The sequence below is a fragment of the Callithrix jacchus genome, chromosome 1 (genome assembly GCF_049354715.1).
Source record: "Callithrix jacchus isolate 240 chromosome 1, calJac240_pri, whole genome shotgun sequence".
Classification (NCBI taxonomy): domain Eukaryota; kingdom Metazoa; phylum Chordata; class Mammalia; order Primates; family Cebidae; genus Callithrix; species Callithrix jacchus.
The window spans coordinates 97,063,981-97,079,703 of NC_133502.1; the positions used below are offsets into that span (position 1 = coordinate 97,063,981).

At 45.2% G+C, this 15,723-nt stretch overlaps 1 protein-coding gene across 7 annotated transcripts in view; it reads left to right on the plus strand.

The window, feature by feature from the left end:
- The window catches only part of GOLM1 (golgi membrane protein 1), a 75,720-nt gene that overhangs the window by 41,443 nt on the left and 18,554 nt on the right, over positions 1-15,723 (plus strand). For all 7 annotated transcript variants that reach the window (XM_054255174.2, XM_054255177.2, XM_035303402.3 and 4 more), the window contains 2 exons: positions 11,097-11,151; positions 13,822-13,924. In XM_054255174.2, coding sequence (XP_054111149.1) covers positions 11,097-11,151; positions 13,822-13,924 — 158 coding nt within the window. The remainder of the gene's footprint in view (positions 1-11,096; positions 11,152-13,821; positions 13,925-15,723) is intronic.

Sequence of the window (15,723 nt, forward strand, 5' to 3'; positions counted from 1 at the left end):
TTCTATCCCTCCACCCTCTGTCCTTTTTTTCTCTCTCCATCCTCTTCTTGCTCTCCTCCCTTGTAGACCCTGTCTCCCTCCTCCTCTCCCTTTCATTCCCTTCCTCCATCCTCCTTTCCCTCCATTCTCCCTCCTCTTCTTTCTCCCTCCTCCCCTCTCTCTGTCCTCCTTTCTCTCCCTCTCTTTTCCATTCTTTCCTCTCTCCCTCCTCTCCAGCCTCCCTCCTCCCTCCCTGGAGCACCTGCAGCATGCCCTGTCCAGGAGATGCTGGTGGTGGGTATGAGCCAGTCTTGGGTTCAGGCCCCCTCACTATCCTTGCTTATCTCTGTGATGGCCACCACGCTTCATGGACCTTGTTCTGCCGAGCTGGACTCCTGGGTGACCTCAGGATAGGTCCTGGGAGCATCCTGCACCCTCCCAGTGAGGTTCTTTCCCACTCCCGCCAAGCTGCGAGGTGGACAGGGTAGGAGGATGTTACCCTCTGTGTAATAACCCAGGGATGTGTTGGCAGGAGCTATTGTCAGTGTGTGGCAATGGTACCTGTGTGTACTAGGTGAAAAATGGTGTTTTTTGAAACTTCGTAGAAAGTTACACTTAATCTCCCCGTGCTCTTCCATTTAAACTTCATTTGTGCACACTCTCCCAAAGCTCCTGGTCTGATCCACCCTTCTGCCCATCTCTGTCCCCTGCCTTGGAGCCTCCTCAGCTGCTCTCTGACCAGGATCCCACAATGTATGCTGACATTTGACTCTGTCCTCTAAACACTCAGCTAACCACTCCGCTCCTCCTGTTGATATTCTCTCAGTTCAACTCACACTTAGGTACACGCACTCATTCACTCTCTGACCCATGCCCACATTTTTGGGGGTCTCACTTGAGGTGCTTGTAGGGGCGCCCCTTTTAAATAAAACTCATCAGGCCACCTGAGTTTAGGCTCCATTTGGGGAAACAGAGGCACAGAGAGGTTAAATGATGCGTCCAAAGTCAAGGAGCAAATTAGTAGCTGACCCCAAACCAGAAGGCACGGTCTCAGGTCTTCAAGAAAATCTCTCCCATCCTGGTCTTTTCTCTGTTGCCCTCTTTTTCTGTTACTTGTTTCTATTTTCTTTTTCCTCTCTTTATCCTTATTAAAGAGCTTCAAAGGCCATTTGTGATAGCTGATAATTGTTGATGGGGCTATACTGTGATAAGAAAATTGCTTAATTTTAGGAGTGAAATTACAAATGATAAACAGCACAGCAAAGACCTGCACTTACTAAAAGTTGTTGACCCTACCTCCAATTTCTCCAGATAACAAGTTTGTCTCAGCATCTTCTAATTCACCTTTCTTTTCCTCTAAAACCAGCCTTGAAGTTAAGATTTTAAAAAATTGTACTTTGCAGATTTATCAGTGTGACAAGCTTATGTGTGCTCATCGGTGTGTAGGCTGGTTGTGGAAAATCATATACACGGAAAGGTAAACAGAATGACCCCATGAGTCCTCACACATCCAGTGCCAGGCTTCAGTGATTGTAACTCGTGCCGTTTTAACCATGAATATTATAGCACGTAGCCCTAAAAGGTGGGATTGTCTCTCTCTCATAGCCACAATACCATGACCATACCAAAATATCCAGTAATTCCTTAATGTCAAATGTTCAGTCAGTCACAACCTCTCTGTGTGGTGTGACTTTGTAACCCACAAAACTTAATCATGTCATCCGTAGGGGCCTGGGGACTGGACTGGTTTCCTCATCACTCTGTGCCCTTGTCCCTGTGGGAACATGCATCCAGTGACCTGCCATTTGGCTCAGTGGTGGCTGTAGGCGTGAAGCATTTGGGAGTCACTGCTTGTCTTGTTTGTGTGCATGAATGAGTGTGTGAGTGTGTAATCTTAGCAGGACACCATAGAGGACTCATTTGCAAGTCTCTGTGCCTCTCTCATTCTCTCTCCCTCCCACTCCTCCCTTCCCTTGTCTCCCTCCCCTTCTCTGTCTTTCTCTTTTCCCCACTTACTTATTCCTCTGGGACTTGCTGTCCCTAGCTGCAGGTGGCTGTTGAGCACTTACCATGTCCCCGCTGAGACGTGCTACAAGTGTAAGATATGCTGGAGTGCAAAGATTGTGAAAAAAGCCAATTTTTTCATTTATAATTTTTATGTGGAATATATCTTGCAGTGAGAATTGGGATACATTAGGGTAAATAAAATGTGGCTTTCACCTATTTCTTATTTTTAAAGTTGGGATAAAATTCACATAACATACAATTCATTATTTTAGCTATGTTTTAATGTATCATACATTTCAGTGGTTTGGGTATGTTCACAATGCCGTGAAACTATAACCACTAATTCCACAACTATTTATTTTTTTTGAGATGGAGTCTCACTCTGTTGCCCAGACTGGAGTGTAGTGGTGCTGTCTCAGCTCACTGCAACTTCTGTCTCAGGTTCAAGTGATTCTCCTGCCTCAGCCTCCGGAGTAGCTGGGATTACAGGGATTTAGAGGTGCCGCCACGCCTGGCTAATTTTTGTATTTTTAGAGTAATACAGACAGGGTTTTACTATGTTGACTAGGCTGGTCTGGAACTCCTGACCTCAAGTGATCCGCCCACCTTGGCCTCCCAAAATGCTGGGATTATAGGCGTGAGCCACTGTGCCCACCCCAGAAAGAAATGTGTACCCATTAAGCAGTCACTCCCCATTTCCCTCTCCCCCAACCCCTGGCAAGCATTCATCTGCTGTCTCTCTCTCGAGATCTGCCTATTCTGGACGTATCATGTAGGTAGAATCATGCAGGATGTGGCCTTTATTTTGTGACTGGCTTTTCACTTAGTGTAGTGTTTCCAAGCCTCATCCATGATGTAGCACATGTCGGTAATGCTTCTTTTCTGTGGCTGAATGATATTCCCTTATGTGAATATACCATGTTTGGTTTATCCGTTCACCTGTTGACAGACATTTGGATTGTTTCCACTTTTGGCCTTCATGAATGTGAGAGATGGGAAAGTTCTTCTTCAAAGTTTGTATCTTGGACTGCAAAGTTTATATCTTGGACTCCTTATAGGAGTTACAATCTCTTGCTCTATGGCCATTATCCACTATTAGCATAAACATATACCCGTGTATATATATTCTCTAAATCAGCCACATCTTAAATCAGCTACCTTGACTCGCTCTGGCATGTCTGAACAGAACTGGGCAAGCTGCAAATCCTGGTGCATGCCATTCCTTACCTGGAAACCGTCCTGACCTTCTCCTCACTAGCTGCTTCTTCCTTGTCTTCTTTCCCCCTTATCTATTCAGGAAATTTCCAAGTTTTTAGCCAATTGGGTCAAGCATAGAATGTGAGGTCCCATTCTGGCCAGTGGAAACTGGACACAGTAGTAGGGCTATTGCATCAGCTTATGAAGGTTATAAACGTCCCTGTCTTCTTTGTTCAGGTGTGCTCTCGTGGCAAGATTGCTGGCGAGTTGCCCGCTTCTTGCAGGAAGTAAACTAGCCTTGCTGAGTGATTCATTATCTCAGCCCAACATTATAAACCCATTTCCAACAATGACTAATTCTGCCGTGAACATTTGTGGACGGGTTTTTGATTGGAGATATGTCCTCGTTCCTCTTGGGTGTACACCTACAAGTGGGATTATTGGGTCATATTACCCAGTGTTTTTGTTGAAGTTTTTGGGAAACTGACAGACGTTTTCACAGGGATTGCACTATTTTACATTCTTTGCAGCTGTATATGGAGGTTCTAGTTTCTCCCCAGTTTTTCCACATTCTTGTCAACACTTGTTATTTTATTTTATTTTTGACATGGAGTCTTGCTTTGTCACCCAGGCTGGACTGCAGTGGCATGATCTTGGCTTACTGCAACCTCTGCATCCTGGGTTCAAGTGATTCTCCTGCCTCAGCCTCACGAGTAGCTGGGATTTTCAGGCACCTGCCACCACACCCAACTAATTTTTGTATTTTTAGTAGAGATAGGGTTTCACTGTGTTGGCCAAGCTGGTCTCAAACTCCTGACCTCAGGTTATCCGCCTGCCTTGGCCTCCCCAAATGCTGGGTTTACAGGTATGAGCCACCTTGACTCGCTTATTTTATTTTTTTTTGAGACAGAGTCTTGCTCTATTGCCCAGGCTGGGGTGCAGTGGTGCAGTTTCAGCTCACTGCAACCTTCGCCTCCTAGGTTCAAGTGATTCCCCTGCCTCAGCCTCTCAAGTAGCTGGGACTACAGGTGTGCAGTGCACCACACCTGGCTAATTTTTGTATTTTTAGTAGACACAGGGTTTCACTTTGTTGGCCAGATCGATCTCAACCTTCTAACCTCAAGTAATCTGCCCACCTTGGCCTCCTGAAGTGCTCAGATTACAGGCGTGAGCCACCATGCCTGGCCCCTTTTAAAAAATTATAGCCATGACGATGGGTGTGAAGTGGTATCTTCTCATTTTGATTTGCATTTCATTAATGACTGATGAGGTTGAGCATCTTTCATGTACATATTGGGCATTTATATGTCCGATTTAAGGAGATGTCTATTCAGATTTTTTGTCCACCTGTTTCTTTTTACTTAATTGAATGTGGCTATTAGAGAATTTTTAATTTCCATATGTGACTGACATTTTGTTTCTATCTATTTCTATTAGATAGCACAATTTTGAGATTGGTAAGAGGTAAAACGATTCCAATGAATACTTCGTATTCTTCCCTTCATTCTTACGTCATTCCTAGGTCACTAAGATTAACTTTTGCATTCTAAGGCAGTAACAGGAGTAACTCTGAAGCAGTAATGGGAATTTCAGTACAAAAAATTTTCCAGGCATCTGATTGCAGGGGGTTGACTTGGATTAGATAGGATAAGGATCCTTTATAAAGAAGGCAGAAATTTAAGGTGGACCCATGCCCTCAAAGCAGGTTATTTTAATGAACCAAACAAATACAGTAGTTAAAAATGTCACCTTCTTCAAGAGTCACCTTTTCCTTTTTACAGTGTGATCAGCATTGCTGCCAAGTGAGCATTTCAAATATTAGCATTTTTTAAGTTAGTCTTTACATCTTATTGAGCTTTCAGAATGTGATACTTTATTGTAGATTTGTTGCTTTGAAAACTTATTATGAAATATTGAGCTTATTTTTCTAGTAATCTAATACAGAAAAATTTTGGTAAAAATATACTTGTTTCCCAGAATGGAATGGTCATAATAAATTTGTATATGGGTGATTCACCCAGATTCTTTTTTTTTTTTTTTGGAGACAGAGTCTTGCTCTGTCTGGAGTGCAATGGCGCGATCTTGCCCAGGCCTGAGTGTAATGGCGCAATCTTGGCTCACTGCAACGTTCGCCTCCTGAGTTCAAGCAGTTCTTCTGCCTCAGCCTCCTGAGTAGCTGGGACTACAGGTATGCACCACCATGCCTGGCTAACTTTTGTATGTTTAGTAGACACGGGATTTTACTGTGTTGGCCAGGCTGGTCTCGAACTTCTGACCTCATGATCCACCTGCCTTGGCTTCCCAAAGTGCTGGTATTGTAGATGTGAGCTACCGTGCCTGTCTGGTTTACACAGATTCTTTGAGTTTAGTTTCCACTTAATTTCTGGTGGCACTTATTCCCTTCTTGTCTATAACTGTATTTTTAGGGAATACCTCATGAACACCAGGAAGTACAGCTACCCCTAAAGTCCATCTGCACCAAAATATGAAAAACAACCTGGCTGTTTAGAGTAGAATATATAATTCATTTAAGAACAATTTTGTTGAATTATGGCTGGGCACCGTGGCTCACTCCTGTAATCCCAGGGCTGCAGGAGGCTGAGGCAGGAGGATCACTTGAGGACAGGAGCTGGGGGCCGCAGTGAGCTGTAATAGGGCCACTGCACTGCAGCCTGGGCAACAGAGTGAGAGTCTGTCTCTTAAAAATTTTTAATTCAAAATGAAAATCTTTTTTTTGAACTCAGGTTTTTTATTCTTTGTAATATGTGGCATCCCAAAAGAAGCTAAGAAGCATTTTCATAGTTTCCCTGAAAATGATTCAACAAAATTTTTATAAATATAAAATTGTATATAAAGGACCTTGATGGCATTTTATGTTCCTTTTTTTATTTTTCTAAGTGAAGGCTGTATTTTTCCATGCATAAGTAAGTAGATGGGGGAAGATAACAAAAATGTATTTTTTGGAAGAATAAAGTCCCATGGAGGCAGAAATATCTTCAGATATTTCAAATTGCACCAGTATCTGAACCTCAGTTGCAAGCACTAATGTGGCTTTGTGTGGGAAGCGGAGCTAAGGGGAATGGATGGAAAAGGATGCGTCAAATTGCCATAATTTTTATAGAAATTATTTACTCAGGAGATATGAAAGATATTATTTACCCAGGAGATGAGCTCTGATGGTAAACATTGTATAATTATTTAAGTGTTCTTTTTTTTCCCCGTTTGGTCTCACACTGATGTCTGGAGGAAACATGGTTTTCATACTGATGCAAGGTGGAAATGGAAGTGTACCGATCAGTGACATGAAGGATATTCACATTGTTGTGCAGCGGATCTCTAGAATTTTAAATTCTGCAACACTGGGACTCTATTCACTCTACACCAATTACCATCTCCCCCCGCTGCCCACCACCTATTCCTAGAATCTAGCCACCTTTCTATTTTGTTTCTGTGATTTTGATTACTTTATGTACTTCATATGAATGGAATCATACAGCATTTGTCCTTCTGTGACGGGCTTATGTTTTCATGTAGTGTAATGTCTACGTTCATTCATGATGTAGCGTGTGTCAGTATTTTCTTCTTCGTAAAGGTGGCATAATATTTCATTGTATGTATTTACCACATTTTGCTTATCAACATTCATTCATCCACGGTCCCTTGGGTTGCTTTCACCTCTTGGTAATTGTGAGTAAAGCTGCAGCGAACATGAGAGTGCAGATAGCTCATGGGGATCCTGCTTTGAAAGCTTCTGTATACAGACACACAAGTGGTGTTGCGGGATCACATGGTAATTGTTTTTCTTTTCACATGAACGTCTGCAAACTTTTTCCAAGAGTAGCAGGTGCTGCATAAATCCGATTTCTACTGTGTGGGTCCTCCTTTCATTTTCTAATCTCTCTTCCTGAAAAAAAACTGACACAGCATATCTTTACATACTCCTTCAGATTATCTTTCCCTGAAGGATGAATTTTACAGGTATTATCACTGTGACTTCTCTCCTGTTTCCTCAGGAAATGTTCCATGTCCTCAGAGCTCCCAAACACCAGATTTGTTTGATGCGATTTCATTTGTGGGCATGCATCCCTGTGTTCGTAAACACCTTACTCCAAAAGCCTGCTGTTTGCCTAAGCCTTGTTTCTCTCCAGGCCTGAGAAAACAGGGTGGTTACACAGAAAGGTTCCAGAAGAGGAAGAGGCACTGTGCTTGTCATCATCCGCCACTAACCAGGAGTGGGACAGAAATGTGTCTCCACGTTATGGACAGCTTGTCAAGTAGTAGAGTGTTTGCAAACTTTGTTGATGATGACACAGTAAGAAGTGTTCACGTTGTGGCCCGGCACGCATACATGCTGTATGTGTTTGTCTATAAGATGGAGTTTACCTGTGTACTGCACTTTGGTAATTAATATTCCGTTCCCCTCTTTTTTCAGGCTTTTGCTTGTTTTTAGCATTAGGTGCAGCCCACTATGTTGGTGTCCTGCTTGGGTTTGTAGAAATTTGGCAAGTAGCTGTGAAGAGTTTGCTCTCCAGCCCATCTGTTGGAGCTGGAGTTTGACTTTGCCTCTTAGTAGGCAGGTGGCTGTGAGCCATTTAAACAGCCTGTGGTTTGGTTTCCCTGTTCCTAAAATGGGATGATATACCACCAGCTCACATAACCGTCAAGAAGAGTAAATGAGACCAGGTGCAGTGGCTTATGCCTGTATACCCAGCACTTTGGGAGGCCAAGGTGGGCAAATTACTTGAGGTCAGAATTTCGAGACCAGCCTGGCCAACATGGCAAAACCCCACCTCTACTAAAAATACAAAATTAGCCAGATTTTGTAAAAATACAAAACCACCAGGTGTGGTGGTGCACGCCTGTAATTTCAGCTACTTGGGAGGCTGAGGCAGGAGAATCACTTGAACCTGGGGGGTGGAGATTGCAGTGAGCTGAGATGGCACCACCGCACCCCAGCCTGGGTGATAGAGCAAAACTCTGTCTAAAAAAAAAGAGTGAATGAGTGAGTAGATGTGGAGTGCTTAGAAGAGCTCCTGGCATAGTGACTTGTCAGGGCATATTGGCCAATTGTTACCTTGAGCGTGACATTCATTCTTCTTTTCACTTTGTTGTTGTTATCTGGATCCTGCGCGGCTTCTGTCTTCTGCTATTGACTTTCCCAGCGTGGTGAAACGGTGTGTGAAACCCTCCAGCCCCTAAGCTTATTGACTCTGTGGACAGGAGAAGAAGGCCAGAAGTTCAAGTGAGGTCTTGTTAGTGGAGTGACCCCTCATTCCCTTTTGTTTTTTAGGCAGCCTGGAATTCAGAGTTTGAGCACTGAGGGAGGGAGTGACCTAGGCTGGTATGGAGCGCTGCGGTGTGGAGCGCTGCGGTGTGGAGCGCTGCGGTGTGGAGCGCTGCGGTGTGGAGTGGAGCGCTGCGGAGTGGAGCGCTATGGTGGTATGGTTTGGTGTGGTGTGTGATACGTTGTGCAGAGTGGTGTGTGCTGTCTTGTGTGTGCAGTGGTGTGTGTGTGGTGTGGTGTGTGATGTGTGTGTGGAGCAGTGTGTGGTGTGTGTGGAGTGGTGCGTGGTGTGTGTGGAGTGGTGCATGGTACGTGTGGAGCGGTGTGTGATGTATGGAGTGGTGTGTGTGGTATGTGGAGTGGTGTGTGGTGTGTGGTTTGTTGTGGAATTGTGTGTCGTGTGTAGAGTGGTGTGGCATGGTGTGGTATAGTTTGGTGTGTGGTGTGGTTTGTTGTGGAATAGTGTGTCGTGTTGTGTGGAGTGGCGTGTGTAGTGTGTAGAGTGATGTAGCATGGTGTGGTGTGGTGTGGTGGTGTATGATGTGGTCTGGTGTGGAGTGGCGTGGCATGGTGTGTAGTTTGGTGTGTGGAGTGGTGTGTGTGGTGTGCGTGGTGTGTGTTGTGGAGTGGTGCATAGTGTGGTATGGTGTGTGTGGTGTGTTGTGGTTTGGTGTAGAGTGTGTGGTATGTGTGGCATGGTGTGTGGTTTGGTTTGGTGTGGAGTGGTGTATTGTGTGGAGTGTTATGTGTGGTATGGAGTAGAGTGGTGTGTTGTGTAATGTGGTTTGGTGTGAAATGGTGTGTGGTGTGTGTGTACTGGTGTGTGGTATGGTTTGGTGTGGTGTGGTGTGGCTTGGTGTGGAGTATGGTGTGTTTGGCATGGTGTGGCATAGTGTGGAGTGGTGTGGCATGGTGTGTGATGTGGAGTGGTATGGTATGTGGTGTGGTGTGTGATGTGTGTCTGGTGTAGGGGAGTGGTGTGTGATGTGGTTCAGTGTGGAGTGGTGTGTGTGGTGTGGTGTTATGTAGTGTGGTGTGAAGTGGTATATGTTGTGGTATATGGGGTAATGTGGTTTGGTGTGAACTGGTATGTGGTGTGGTTTGGTGTGAAGTGGTATATGGTGTGTGTGGTGGAGTTTGGCATGAAGTGGTATATGGTGTGTATGGTGGAGTTTGGTGTGAAGTGGTATATGGTGTGGTGAGTGGTGTGGTTTGTTGTGAAGTATATGGTGTGATGTGTGGTGTGGTTTGGTGTGAGTGGTATATGGTGTGGTGTGTGGTGTAGTTTGGTGTGAAGTCATATATGGTGTGTGTGGTGTGGTTTGTTGTGAAGTATATGGTGTGGTGTGTGGTGCGGTTTGGTGTGAAGTGGTATATGGTGTGGTTTGGTGTGAAGTGGTGTATGGTGTGTGTGGTGTGGTTTGGTGTGAAGTGGTACATGGTATGTGGTGTGGTTTGGTGTAAGGTGGTATATGGTGTGGTATGTGGTTTGGTGTAAAGTGGTATATGGTGTGGCGTGTGGTATAGTTTGGTGTGAAGTTGTATATGGTGTGTGTGGTGTGGTTTGGTGTGAAGTGGTACATGGTGTGTGGTGTGGTTTGGCGTGAGGTGGTATATGGGGTGGTATATGGTTTGGTGTGAAGTGGTATATGGTGTGGCGTGTGGTGTAGTTTGGTGTGAAGTGGTATATGGTGTGCGTGGTGTGGTTTGGTGTGAAGTGGTACATGGTGTGTGTGGTGTGGTTTGGTATGAGGTGGTATATGGGGTGGTATATGGTTTGGTGTGAAGTGGTATATGGTGTGGTGCGTGGTGTGGTTTGGTGTGAAGTGGTACATGGTGTGCGTGGTGTGGTTTGGTATGAGGTGGTATATGGGGTGGTATATGGTTTGGTGTGAAGTGGTATGTGGTGTGGTGCGTGGTGTGGTTTGGTGTGAAGTGGTACATGGTTTGTGTGGTGTGGTTTGGTGTGAAGTGTGTGGTGTGGTTTGGTGTGAAGTGGTATATGGTATGGCGTGTGGTGTGGTTTGGTGTGAAGTACATGGTGTGTGGTATGGTTTGGTGTGAAGTTGTATATGGTATGGTGTGTGTGGTGTGGTTTGGTGGGAAGTGATATATGGTGTGGTGTGTGGTGTGGTTTGGTGTAAAGTGGTATATGGTGTGGTGTGTGGTGTGGTTTGGTGTGAAGTGGTATATAGCGTGTGTGGTGTGGTTTGGTGTGAAGTGGTATATGGTATGGTGTGTGGTGTGGTTTGGTGTGGAATGGTGTGTGGTGCTATGTGAAATTGGTGATTAGCCCTCTGGGTGCCTGGAGCCTCTGCTGTCAGGCAAGAGGAAGTGAGGCCTAGCTGGGTCCTTTTCTGGAGGAGCAGCGTTTCCTGGGCTGGAGCTGAGCTGGACTTGTTTGCGTTTGTTCAGGATGGAGGCAGTGGTGGGGAGCTGATCTCTAGGACAGCCTGTTATTTTTCAGCAGCAGACATGGAAGGATCCAGCCCGAGTGCTGGACTCCAGCTTCTTCCCTGACAGAAGCGCTGGGTTGGGGAGGGCGGCCCCATCCTTGGTTTCCATCACATCTGGCTGTCAGGCTGCAGTGTTGGTTTGGGTGTTTCATGCGTATTTATCTTCCTTGCAGGCGGTTTTGGTGAATAACATCACCACAGGTGAGAGGCTCATCCGAGTGCTGCAAGGTAAGTTTGCTCCTCTCCTCCATGCCAGACACTGGCCTTTTAGGAGGAAGCTCCCTTTCTCTCATTCTTCTCTAGGTCCACGTGGGTCTACATTATAATCTCATGGTGGATAATCTCATGTCATGAGTCACTGAACAATCTTTATTCTTTTTGCCTAACTCTGTCTCCTTAAGAGACTTTTCCTTTTAAAAAAATATTGCCGAATACATTGCAAGCTGTTAGTTACAGAAGAGTTCAGAATGTCATTCATGAATGTGTTAAGAAATAGTACTTATGATAGATACATGCTCTGTTATATATACACATGGCATATATGTGACCTGTTAATTGGGTCATGCTGAATTTAGATTTTGTTCATGAAACTTAGAAAAACTGTCCAGCCTGATTTAATTGCCCTTCTTTCCTATTCTCAACTTGGCAGCTGGGGATTGGTTTTCCTTTGGGTCCTTCTGAAGCAGCCAACAGGAAATGGTGTGCTGTCCTTTGTGTGGGGGGACTCCTTCTTCCACTGTGACAGGAGGGGTCAGCAGGGTCCATGCTGTTGGGCTAAATAATCTGTTGAGTTGAATAATTTTTACTCTAAAAATGTGGTTACTGGGAAATGAAAAATTTCCTATACAACTTGCATTATAGTTCTGTTGGTCTGTGCTGGATCGGAATTCTAGTTCTAAGTCAGGTTCTAAGAATATTAAAAAGTCTTATGCGAAAAGGGGCCACTTTGTGAAATGTGTTTGGGGGAAACATAGGGTTACACGAAGTCGAAGAGGCTGCCTGGCTGTGGGGTGGGGGTGGTGGTCTCAGAGCTTGTGATCTGTTGCTGAGCTGTGGCTGCAGCCTTTCCTCTCCCTACTCTCGGAAAGCAGCTTTAATTGTGCCTATCTGACATTTGGTAAACCCCACATAAAGGTTCAGTTTGACAGCAGTTTTGATAGAGCGTATGTGTCAACTCCCACATACAATTTGTTCCCTGTGTTTAGAGTCAACACAGGGAACAAATTAATCCCAAAAGTTTGCTTGGGCACCGTGGTGATCCCCCTTCTTCAGGCAGCCTCTGGTCTGCCATGTAGACTAGTTTGCGTTTTTAATAGTTGGGTGCATGCGTACGGATGGAATTAGACCGTCTATACTGTTTTTTGCCTGGCTTCTCTCACTCAACATAGTTATTTGTGATTCATTCATGTCATTGTGATACAAGTCATTCATTTTTTTTCTTTTTTGAGACAGGGTCTTACTCTGTTGCCCAGGCTGGAGTGCAGTGGCGCGATCTCGGCTCACTGCAACCTCTGCCTCCCAGGTTCAAGCAATTCTCCTGCGTTAGCCTCCCAAGTAGCTGGGATTACAGACACTTGCTACGTTGCCCAGCTAATTTTTGTATTTTTAGTAGAGATGGGGTTTCACTATGTTGGTCAGGCTGGTCTTGAACTCCTAACCTTGTGATCTGCCCACCTCAGCCTCCCAAAGTGATGGGATTACAGGCATGAGCCACCACACCTGGCATTGTTTATTTCTTTGTTGACTTGTGTTCTGTTGTCTCATGCTTAGTTGGATTGTGGAGTGTTTTCAATTAAGCATATTAAAGTATCATTTATATACAAGAATGTTTACCCCTCGTGGGTACAGTCGGATAAGTCCTGACAAATAATCTCACGGATCACCACCACAGTCAACATGGCATGTGCCCACCGCTCGAGGACCCCACGCCCATGCCCTGGGAAGTCAACAGTCCCCTCCCTCTCTGGGCCCAGCACCCACCCAGCTGTTCTCTTCACCACAGTTTTGTCTCTTGAGGGTGTCACATGCATGCTTTTGGGATGAGTCCATGTTATTCACGGAAGCCTTCTGCTTTATTTCAGTTTCTCTTCCACCTGGGACTATTGTAGGTCTAATGTTGTGAAGGCACACCTTGGGGATGCTGGCATCTGTCCCGGCCTGTCTGTCTGGCTGTGTCTGGGTTCAGCTGCTGCTGCCACCCACTCTGGTATCCCCTGGTGGCTGCCCTCCCCTCCATGCCAGCTTGGCCCTTTGTCTACCAGGGCTCTTTTATATGCCAAGTCATCAGGGCAGCAGGGATGGGGCTGATTAATTTTGTTAAAGAAAGCTACAGTTTCCCTAATGAGAGTGTTGGGTGGTTAAATGGGCACAGGGCCTTGGAGAGTGGCTTGGCTGTGAATAAATGACCAGAGGGAGGATGCTGGCAGGCAGCCTGGTGGCTGAGGGCAGAGAGTCCGGCAGGAGTGGCTGCTTATCTGACCAAACATCAAAAATCAGTGTTTTACAGATGGAAGGATTAGTTGGCCGGGGATGAGGGCAGGATGGTACGTGTGACCTTTGGGGACAGCTTGGGGCTTATGATGTCTGCGAAAGAGACAGGCACATAGAAGCTTCCATGTATGTTAAGGGCTGGAGGCAAAAAAGATTTAAGAGAGACATTTGGAAAAGGATCAAGATGCAGGTTCTTTTGGGTTGATGCTCTTCCAGAGCACTTTCCACAGCTGGGATAGTGACTCTGTGGAGGGGCTGTGTTTTCAGCTTTTTCTCTGTCCTCTCCTTCGTCCCATTCTGTCCTTGTCCTTTATGTTCTGATGTTTGAGTCTGCCTCTGTTGTCTTTTGGCTAAATGGCATGACAGCTGTGCCTGTTACCTGTGCAATTCCTTGTCCCCTTGGTGTAGACCAGCTAAAGACCCTGCAGAGGAATTACGGCAGGCTGCAGCAGGATGTCCTCCAGTTTCAGAAGAACCAGACCAACCTAGAGAGGAAGTTCTCCTACGACCTGTAAGTGCACCTCAAGAGTGTGTACCACCAGTGCAGGGTGCATGCCACCTGGGAGGCGGGGGGTTAAGCTGAGGGCGGCAGATGGAGATGTAACCTCTGATCGAGCATGCACCTTCTGCTCCATCCAGGACTCTCAGAAAGGCACGGGCCTCTCTAGGATTCATGTCCTACACAAATGCACAAGACCAGTTCTCAGTAGGAAATGAATTACTCAGCATGCCTTAAAATGTAACATGAAACTCTGTAAAGCACAGGTGTACTGGTTAAGTCAACAACATAAAGCTTTTAAAAATGGGTTCCATAGTTGCTCACATGTAAGCAAAATAAAATTTGTTGACTAAAAGACATTTTAACTAAAGAAGACATTCTGGCAAAATATTGATATATTTTTATTAGTTTATTGCCTGTTGATCATTGTGGGAATTTTGTTTTCTTTGGACTTTTCAGTGGTTTTCCAAATTTTTACAGTGAGAGTGGAGTACTTTTATAATCAAATTGAAGCAATACTAAACTATTAAAAAGTGAGCTAAACACTGTGGGAAGATAGTAAAAACCAGTTTACAAGTTTTTCCCCCTTTTTTTTCTCATAAAACAGTAAGTTTGGGATTCAGAAAGAACCAGCCACCCACAGCCCGACTCTTGTGACTGTCCTTTCCTCTTGGACTTAACTCTCTCCAGTCCATGCCCAGGTTCACACGAATAATTTACTTAACTGCAGTCATCATCAACACATTTTAATCATTTTTTAATTTACTTGCAGTGTGTGTGTGTGTGTATTATTTCTTTTTTTTCTTTTAAGACAGAGTTTTGCTCTGTTGCCTAGGCTAGAGTACAGTGGCACAGTCTCAGCTCACTGCAACCTCCACCTCCTGGGTTCAAGCATTCTCATGCCTCAGCCTCCTGAATAGCTGGAACTACAGGTGCCCACCACCACGCCTGGCTAATTTTTGTATTTTTTTAAGTAGAGATGGAGTTTCACCTTGCTGGTCAGGCTGGTCTCAAACACCTGACCTTGGGTGATCAGGTGGTATCTTTTAAAAATTACCATTTTGAAAAAAATAATTACCATTTTGGATTATTTCATTCTGTAAGGCTCACCTGTAGTTTAGCTTGTTGCTGGGCGTGAATTGTCAGACTGCATTCTGAAAGGATTTGAGCCATCTGCATGGTTACCAGCAACCTGGGAGAATCAGTTGCCTCACATGCATTGAGTTCTTGGGGATTTCCACGTTCTTCCAAAATATTGTTCACCTGCCCATAATATCTTCCTACTAACTTTATAACCACATACAACTGAAACCATGAAGCCCCAAGTACCTGTCTCTATAGAGGACATGAGCAACTAGTCAATAGAAGGGAAATGTGGCTAGGTGCAGTGGCTCACACCTGTAATCCCAGCACTTTGGGAGGCCAGGGTGGACGGATCATGAGGTCAGGAGTTTGAGATCAGCCTGGCCAACATAGTGAAACCCTATCTCTATTAAAAGTACAAAAAGTTAGCCAGCTGTGGTGGTGGGTGCCTGTAATCCTAGCTACTCAGGAGGCTGAGGCAGGAGAATTGCTTGAATCTGGGAGGCAGAGGTTGCAGTGAGCCGAGATTATGACACTGCACTCCAGCCCGGGCGACAGAGTGAGACTCCATCTCAAAAAGAAGGGAAATGTGATTGTCACCCATATGTGTGGAACTTTATTCAGCTATGCCAGTGGTTCTTGAGTAGGGGCACTCTTATGCCCAGCAGGCCTTTGGCAATGTTTGGAGACATTTTTGTCTGTCATGGCTTACAGGGAGGCTGCTACTG